This window comes from Toxorhynchites rutilus, chromosome 3 (genome assembly GCF_029784135.1).
Source record: "Toxorhynchites rutilus septentrionalis strain SRP chromosome 3, ASM2978413v1, whole genome shotgun sequence".
Taxonomy (NCBI): Eukaryota; Metazoa; Arthropoda; class Insecta; order Diptera; family Culicidae; genus Toxorhynchites; species Toxorhynchites rutilus.
Genome location: NC_073746.1, coordinates 161,398,209 through 161,407,710, shown reverse-complemented (window position 1 = coordinate 161,407,710; position 9,502 = coordinate 161,398,209). Strand labels below are relative to the sequence as shown.

Genomic DNA, 9,502 nt, shown 5'->3' with positions numbered 1-9,502 from the left:
AATATATATTTAACAAAAGCTGTCCCCTTTGTATAGTCCTACGTCACTCCGGTTATGTCCCCGACATTACCCACCCGTCTTTTTAGTTTATCAGATGAACCTAAGTTGAAACATTTTTATACTTGGGTTTCTCTGAGCAAACCATGAGGGCCAACAACCCACAATAACAGAAGACACCAAACTATTTTTTAAAAAACCAGCTAAATACAAGGGGGGCTGTTTCGAAAGATATCACACGAAGGAGAATTGAATCGTTTGTTTGAGAAACCCCATAAGGCCATTTTACGCACTTGCGAGAAAACGACAAAAAACTGTCTCTCTCTAAATGTAGACATGGTCCATGTTGACATGTTGGTATTAGATTCGGTTAATACACCAAAAAAATATTATGTCGAGCCGCTTCTTTATCAATATAATAAACTAATTTCAAAATATAACGCTTTCAACTTGGTGGAATTGAGGGGTTTCTCAAACAAAGAAGAAATCTGCGGTCTGTTTTATGATTTCGAAGTGAAAAAATGAATTGAATCATTTTTATGTAGTTTCAATGTTCATAATGTTCATACGAAGTAAGAATGGGTTGTGGAGGCGATCTGGCGTAGTGGTAACATCCATGCCTCTCACGCTAAAGGTCACGAGTTCAATTCTTACTCCCGACATTCTTCCAAAAATGGAAGTAAAAAGTGACGAACCACCCAAAGGAGTTGAAAATCACTATAATACAGATGAAAAAAAATAAGAATGGGATTGTTTATAAGATCTGTTTTGTACATTACTTTTAATGTATATGGAAAACAAAAAAGTCACTGGAGGGTTGTGTCCGAGACATGACCGCTTAGTTGACGTAGGATTTCGTTAGGCTATCTCTTGATTTTGGATATGTTCGACGAATTACATCGTTAAACTCCTTGATAATGATTTGGTCGCTCTGAAAAGGGCCCTTTTGTTTGGTTGTTGGGTATTGTTTGTTCACTCCACCAGTGTTTACCGAATGATGTTGACAGAAGGATGTTGAACAGTCGTTTGATGATGCGTATCAGATGAACACTCTGAAGTGGAACGAGATATGATGGAAGCCGCCCTCTGTGATCCTAGACGAGATGCCTCCTGTGTTATGTATGGATGAAATAAAGAAAAACAAACTCACCAATATAAGGTAATTAACAATACCGAACACAATTATCAATTTTTGTCATCATGTTACTTTAATATACAGAAAACATATTTGAAATGGAAAAGGTAATTTCCATTTATAATTTATACTTGCGAATTTTAATTGAACTTAAAACACCTAATACTATATGTAGAGCATATGGGAAATCACTTCTTCCCTTTTCCAATTTTGTGTTCTAAAAATATAAAAAATTGTTATGGAGTGCCGAAATCGATTGACGCAATAGTTTCATCAATCCGTCATGAAATGATTGAGCAACAAGCGTTTGAATTGGTAAATTTCCACGATGTGCTCGATTTTCGATTTTCAATTTGCACCCTCAATATGTTCTCGGAAGGCGTAATCCTTGAACAAAAACATTTTATGGATGCATGAAACATATGATTTGCTTTGGAATATTCTTGATAGATGTCAAAAACATAAAGAATGACGATCGATATGACTTTTAATCTTTTACATTAACATATATCCTTGATCTAATTTATTTCACAGTGGCAGTGAATTCCTTCGAAAACCATTTTCGTGATCACGCCAATCAAGCGCGGAATGCATTTTCGGCAAAGCATGACACACCATGGTCTCTCCTATCGATCGGGTGAATCAACCGGTTGCCAACGTGAGGCATTTTTTTGCACTTGCACTTTCCGCTTCATCTCTGCCACAAATGCACTGCTGTCACGCAGTTCAACTGGAAGTCTAGACAAATCCGCGATGTTTCTTGCTCTCGGAGATAGAGTGCGAAAGTTCGCTAAGGGAATGTTCACACCCAAATGAACGAAAATGCATCAATTCAAACGAATTTGAGCGAAATACGACGGGTTTCTGTTGGGTGTGGGCAATGGCCTCGGTTTTCGAAACGAATTTTCGGGAGAACCAATGCAACGATATCCTTGTAATTAATTTCATATAAATATCAGAAATAATCGTATAAATAAGTATCATTCTTAAGTCAACTGTCACAGAAGTCATATCCATTCGATTAGTTCAATATGACTTTCAAAGTAATATGGTAAAAACAAAATTCTCCGCATACTTACTAACACTGGGTGATTTATTTTTCAGTGCTTAGCTCTGTTCACTCTGGTGGCTGCTGCCAGCGCCGTAGTTCTGCCATACGCTGTTAAGCACGTGGAATACGCCGATGCTCCAGCTGAGTACCACTTTTCGTACTCCGTCCACGATGGCCACACCGGTGATGTCAAAAGCCAGACCGAGGAACGTCACGGAGATGCGGTAAAGGGACAATACTCTCTGATCGATGCCGATGGTCACCAACGAGTTGTTGATTATACCGCCGATGACCACAACGGATTTAACGCCGTCGTGCGCCGTGATCCATTGGCGCACAAGACCATCGTTCCAGTGGCCAAGGTGGTTGCCCCAATCGCTCACCACTACGTTGCGCCAGTTGCTAAATATGCCTACCCAAGCTACTATCACCATTAGAAAGTCACAGAACATCAACGCCATTCGATCCCTACCGTGCCCTAGTTACAATTGTTATCCTAGAATAAATTCATTTGTTTGAAAAGTATTTTTTGTTTTCAATTATTCAAAGGAACGGTGTGAGAGTTTTCCGGAGCTTTCAAAGTATTCGGGAGAAAGGATATCTCCATTTTTTGTCGTTTAAAAAGACACGAAATCTTCTCAAGATTATTTACTGTATCTACAGTACATCTTGTGAGAAACTGAATCTTCTTAGAGACACTATTCCATGGGTTTCATACTAGTCGCGACTTGCAATGTCTATGAATGTTTTTACGGCTGTTCTTGTTATTTGTTGTTGTAACTAAACTATCAACCAACACAAACGCGTCATCGATGACAATGTTACTATCAATAGGATTTGAAAAGGATTTGTCGCTAAGTAAAAATCTGGTCCTTTGCCATGCAACCTAGCTTGATGCCTACATAACGGGTGAGTCATAAGTAACGTGACTAAATGAAAACACGTTTGGTAAAAAAGTTTTTCTTTCATATGCAATTCTTTGACCATTTCCGAATACCGACTGGGACAGTATGGGTCAATACGACTCTATTGGCCGCTCCTGGGGTACGTTTGGGAATTTTTCTTCTTTACGTACAAACGGTATATTATGGGCGGCCAACCAATCCAGAGTGGCCTTTGCGTAACGACATGAAACTAGGTCCAGCCCGAACACAATATCTTCATCCTTTTTTCACAAAAGCATTCTTTTTTCGTGTTTTTTCGTGTAGCCACCTTCAAATTCGGATGCTGTCCAAACACGCGTTCGACGCGTTCTCGTAGAATCCTCTGTTTCGTGACCTTTATCGTGAACAAACGAAAACACACTTAGCATGAACAACGTCCATAAAAAGGAGGACAAAACCACACACAGATATTTGTCTCTCTCTAGCGCGTGTGGCGGAAAGAAGTGAAGAAGTGAAGTCAGAAGTGCCTCGAAAAGCCTACAATGGAAGACATATAGTGATTTGACGTTCTCAGCCAGAGCAACAGCTGTAGCCAGCATAAAGAAGCAGCATAATTTTTGAGCATTTCAGACCTACCTAATCAGTAAACTCTTCAAACGTACAATTCTGTTTAAGGGGGTATTCTAGTGTAGAGACACGAATTTCGGACGTTTTTTCGAGCTCCGTAAAAAACAAAGAATATTTTTACCATCCATTATATCATTATTTGTTCATCTGTCTTTTAACAATAAAACAAAAAATGAACGAAAAAAAATATTCGTAACTAGCACAGTTACGAGTTGATGAAGTAAGAGGGTTAAAAAAAAGTTGTGCCTTTGCGTACACGATTCCAGCCCTTCTGGTTATCTGAAACAAAAAAATCGAACAGATTGTGAAATGATGCTGCTATTACATGAACAAGTCAAAAACATGTGACAAAAAGGCAGTCGTTTGAAAAACAGAATGCCGTTCAAAACGTTGTTTTCTTACGTTTCTCGATTTTTTAAAAATAGTAAAATTTAAAAAATATTATTTTTTAGAGGTTCATGCGATAGAGAGTTGTATGCAGATTGTATTCATATAAATTCGATATGAATCGGTTCAGTAGAACTTGATATATTGTATATGCCAGTTTAAAAAAAAAACTAGTTTCGAGAAAAACGCTTTTAAAGTTCATTGTTGTGGCTGTACCAGGTTAGATAGGTAGCATAGGATTTTCGATAAGTCTTTTCAATGGTATATTCTTGAATGCCTAAATTACGAAAATATGAAGGAAAAAAAAAGACTTTTCTATATACAGGAAGTATTTAATATCAGATTTTTTTTTCATCTCATCATTTTTCATTCATTCTATTAGGCTCATTTAGCACTTCGTCCGAACAGAGTCGAATTTATTTGTGTACATTTTTATCTTACGATTTAGTTGTATTTTTTTTCCCCCTGTTGGATGTGAACCACTGGGTCCATTATTCTGAACTATTGTGGTATATCCCATTTTTTTTGTACTCCGCTTCAAGCTTACCTACTACTTATTGATGAAGAAGTAGACTGAAAGCTATAGCGAGATAGGTGCCAATCAGGAATACTCTGTTTGATAAATTTTATAATCCTGATCGGCGACGCAGACCAAATTTCCTTGGGCTCCAGAATAGCCTTATCAAGGTATTGAAGTCTGCGTCTAGTTAGAGCTCCACAATTACAGAGCAAATGTTCTGAGGTTTCGCTTTCGGTATTACAAAAACGACAAATATCATCTTGCACTAAATCTATGTTTTAGTGCAAGATGATAGCTGTATATTACACAGCAGCCATTTTAAGCGTAAGATTATTTCTATCTTATCGATACACATGTTGTAAATTACATAATGACGTAAGAATATTCCTATTGTTCGAATGTTCACATGAGGCTGTTGAAATGAGGCTTCCATTGTTGTGTTATTAATAGCACCAATAACCGGCGCTCATGATCGTTCGCTTAGTAGCGAACACGCAACCAATTAGGCTACGAAGACCCCCTCAATATTAGGTTGGGGAAAAAGTTATCCATTACTTTCTCGGTGGCCGGCTTTAGTGATCAATATCTCGCATAATATCGATCATACAATTTCAAGTTTAGGCTCGTTGTAAATGTGACATTCCTACCAAAAAAAATGCTATTTTTCGTTTGTTCCATTCAGTTGTGAGTTACAGGGTGTTAACAATGGAGGTCAACAATCCGTAAATTCGATACATTTTCAACTTTTTCTTTTATAAATGCTAAAATGAAAGCCAGACCGCGGAAATTGTGAATGGTGTTTATTGTGCCGATATTGCAACAGTAAAATAAATGCAATTTACTTTATTTTTAAATTTTTTCAAATTTCTTTCAAAAAAATTTTTTTTTTAGTTTTTTTTAGTGCAATACACTAAATTAAGATTTCTACTGTCAACAAATGAACGGTTCAAAGCTAGCGATCGACCAGAAACGTCCAGAATTGGTCAACAGAAGAGGTCATGTGTTCTATCAGGACAGCGCAAGGCTACACAATTCCGAGAGCTTGATTGGGATGCTTTAATGTATCAAGCATATAGTCTAGACCTGGCACCAAGCGGTTACCACATTTTTCTCGCATTGCAAAATTTTCAGAGTGATTAGAAATCGGGATCAAGAGAAGATTGTAAAAATTTATTGCTAGAGTTTTTCGTCAATAAGGACCAAGACCTCTATGATAGAAACATTATGAAGCTACAACAGCAACAATTTTTTCAGGGAGCGTAGAAATTCCTAGCCGGCTGTGAATAAGGTATTTTCCAGAAGTGAGGGCTATTTCCTTCGATTGTAAACTGAAGGTTAAAATGTGTTTTGAAAATTAAAATATTTCGGGTGGACAATATTCGTTTCATCCGAACAAATGAAAATAAAACAATATATTAGGTTGTGGAAAAAGTAATCCAATTCTGGCCGTTTCTGGTCAATCGTCAGCTTCAAACGGTTCATTTATTGACAGTAGAGATTTGAATTTAGTGTACTGCAACGATAAAGTCACAGGAGGATTGTGTCCGAGGCACGACCGCATAGTTGACGTAGGATTCCGTTAGACTATCTGTTGATTTTGGATATGTTTGAAGAATTACATCGTTAAACTCTTTGATAATGATTTGGTGGCCCTGAAAAGGGCCGTTTTGTTTGGTTGTTGGGTATTGTTTGTTAACTCCACCAGTGTTTACCGAGTGATGATGGCAGAAGGATGGTAAATAGTCCTTGGATGGTGCGTATCAGATACCGAAGTGGAACGAGATATGAGGAAAACCGTCCTCTGTGATCCTAGACAAGATGCCTCCTGTGATATGTATGGATGTAATAAAGAAAAAAAAACATTAGCATTTTTTCTCATCAGTGAAAACATGTTAGAGAAAACTTATTTATAATGGAAAAGGTAACTTTTTTATAATTTTTACTTTATGAGTGTTTATTCAACCCAATGCGAATTTTAATTGGACTAACAACACCTAATACTATATGTAGAGGATATGGGAAATAAATTTTTCTAATATTTCTGCACTTTTCCCTTTTTTTCTCGCCATATAAACTTTCCTTGGGTGAAAATGAACACAACAAAACAGACAGCTTAAACCAAACGGGAACACACCTTGGTTTTTAATTTTAAGAAATTAAAATAAATCGTTTCATATATCAAGTCATTTTTACCACAACTGTTACCATATACAATTTTACATTTACACTTGTGATAAATTTTTCACAATAAACGATCGGTCATTGACATGAAATTTAACGAAACAACCCCCGACTTCGAAATCTTCTCGTTACAGTTTTATGGGCCTACCACAAGGCTCCTGCCTAAGCCCCCTCTTGTACAGTTTTTACGTCAATGATATGGATGATTGTCTAACTAGAGACTGCATGCTGAGACAACTTGCAGACGATGGAGTTATTTCCTTCACGGGTACTAATCCCGTCGTTCTGCAAAATTCGTTGCAAGATACCCTGAACAATCTGTTCACGTGGGCCCTCAAGCTGGGTATCGAATTCTCTACGGAGAAAACTGAAATGGTCGTTTTTTCTAGGAAGCACGAACCCGCCCAATTCCAGCTTCACCTATCCGGCAAAACGATCCAACACTCTATATATTTCAAATACCTGGGTGTATATTTTGATTCTAAGTGTACCTGGGGAATACACATTGCGTATTTGAAACAGAAATGCCAGCAAAGAATCAATTTTCTCCAAACAATAACCGGAACATGGTGGGGTGCCCATCCAGGAGACCTCATTCAGTTGTACAAAACAACGATATTATCAGTGTTAGAATATGGCAGTTTTTGCTTCCAATCAGTTGCCAGGATTCATATTCTCAAGCTGGAGAGAATACAATATCGTTGCTTGCGTATAGCCATGGGGTGTTTGCATTCGACACATACGATGAGTCTCGAAGTTTTGGCAGGAGTACCCCCGCTTACTCTTCGGCTCACATAATTATCCTACAGATTTCTCATCCGTTGCAAGATCATGAATCCATTGGTGATTGATAACTTCGAAAATCTACTCCAACTGACTCCTCAGTCAAGTTTTATGTCTTTATACCATGAGTACCTTACCCACGACGTGCACCCTTCACCAGGCATCTCCAACCAAGTTTGCTTCCCATACTTCTGCAATTCCTCTGTCATTTTTGATCTGTCCATGCGACAAAAAATCCATGGAATCCCAGATCACCTACGCTCCGATTCTATTCCGCCGATATTTTCGGCAGAATATGGGAAAGTTAGATCTGATAAAATGTTCTTTACTGACGGTTCATTCATAAACGGGCATCTTCAATGAAAATTCCAGTGCCTCTTTCAAACTCAAAGATCCTTGTTCCGTGTATGTCGCTGAATTGGGTGCGATATACTATGCTCTAGGGATCATTGAAACACTGCCCATCGACCATTATTTTATTTTTTCAGACAGTCTCAGCTCAATAGAGGCAATCCGCTCAATGAAAGTTGATAAATGCTCATCTTATTTCCTAACAAGAATAAGACAACTATTGAGTGTTTTGGTCGAAAAATTATTCAAGATTACCTTAGCATGGGTTCCTTCTCATTGCTCGATTCCGGGGAATGAGAAAGCGGACTCGCTAGCTAAGGTGGGCGCTTCAGAAGGCACACTTTTTGAAAGGCAAATTGCTTATAATGAATTTTTCCACATTCCTCGTCAGTATACGCTCGTAAGTTGGCAGCGCATGTGGAGTGAAGATGAGTTCGGTCGTTGGTTACACACGATTATCCCTAAGGTCTCGACGAGTGCATGGTTCAAGGGATTGAATGTAGGTCGTGATTTCATTCGCGTGATATCTCGGCTTATGTCCAATCACTACAACCTAAACGCGCATCTCTATCGCATTAGGCTCGCAGCAAACAATCTTTGTGATTGTGGCGATGGCTACCACGACATCGAGCATGTTGTCTGGTCGTGTATCCGGTTCCATACTGCTCGCTCTCAGCTCTCTAGAGCACTGAGAGCACAAGGCAGACAAGGCAGACAGCCGGGATCCTGATCTTCTGCTTCATCTATACCTGTTCCTCAGAAACGCCGATGTCAACGTTTAATGATGTTTCCTTCGTTGTGTCCCCGTTTTATATCCCTCCTATCCGATCGATAAACTTTTACTTAGTCGCGGCAATACATACACACACTCTTTACAGATGCACGGGCCGAAGGTTGTGCAGTCCACTGATTATTCAACAAGAGCCAAAGGTTGTACCGCTCATGACAACTCTACACAAGCTGATGATTGCGCCGGCTAGTGACCATTCTATCCTGGATTCCTCGAGTCGAGAAAGACGCACCACGCTAGATATGGGGTACAGACAAGGGGGGCGTTGCTGATTAATGGTCAGCTGCATCCCAATAGGAAGTATCCCGTGTCGGGCACACGTACAGAGCATCGAAGACTGCGACATACCAATTATGAGAACACTTGTAATACTAACCTCGAGTCAACCGCGAGTAATCGGTTACATATTACTAACATAGTCTAAGCAAACATTGTCAAAATATTGAACTCCCGGCCCCGTTAGGCTGACGCCATATGAGCTTTAATAAAATATATATTTTGGATAAAAAAAAACCCCGACTTGCATATATTTGCAATGCCGGTTTCCCCCATGCAGCTTGGTTTTGATGTCTCTGTTAGGGGCCCTCCGCATGTGTCGTCAATTTCGACCAATCATAAGTGGATATTTCCGTTAGGATAGGGGTTGAGATTTTTCAATTGTTCGATAGTTAGTTTCATGACATACATTATTTCCTTCAATATAAAGAATTGTTACGGAGTGCCGAAATAGTTTGACGCAAAAATTTCATCAATTCATCATGAAATGACTGAGCAATAAGCGTTTGAAATTGGACAA

At 38.8% G+C, this 9,502-nt stretch overlaps 1 protein-coding gene across 1 annotated transcript; it reads left to right on the top strand.

Annotated features, from left to right (window-relative positions):
• The first annotated feature begins 2,122 nt into the window (after positions 1 to 2,122).
• LOC129779058 (cuticle protein-like) lies at positions 2,123 to 2,677 on the top strand. The gene is made up of 2 exons (XM_055786314.1): positions 2,123 to 2,175; positions 2,237 to 2,677. The coding sequence occupies exons 1-2, from the start codon at positions 2,164 to 2,166 to the stop codon at positions 2,618 to 2,620; spliced, it is 396 nt and encodes a 131-aa protein (XP_055642289.1). The 5' UTR covers positions 2,123 to 2,163; the 3' UTR covers positions 2,621 to 2,677.
• Positions 2,678 to 9,502: the final 6,825 nt, after the last annotated feature.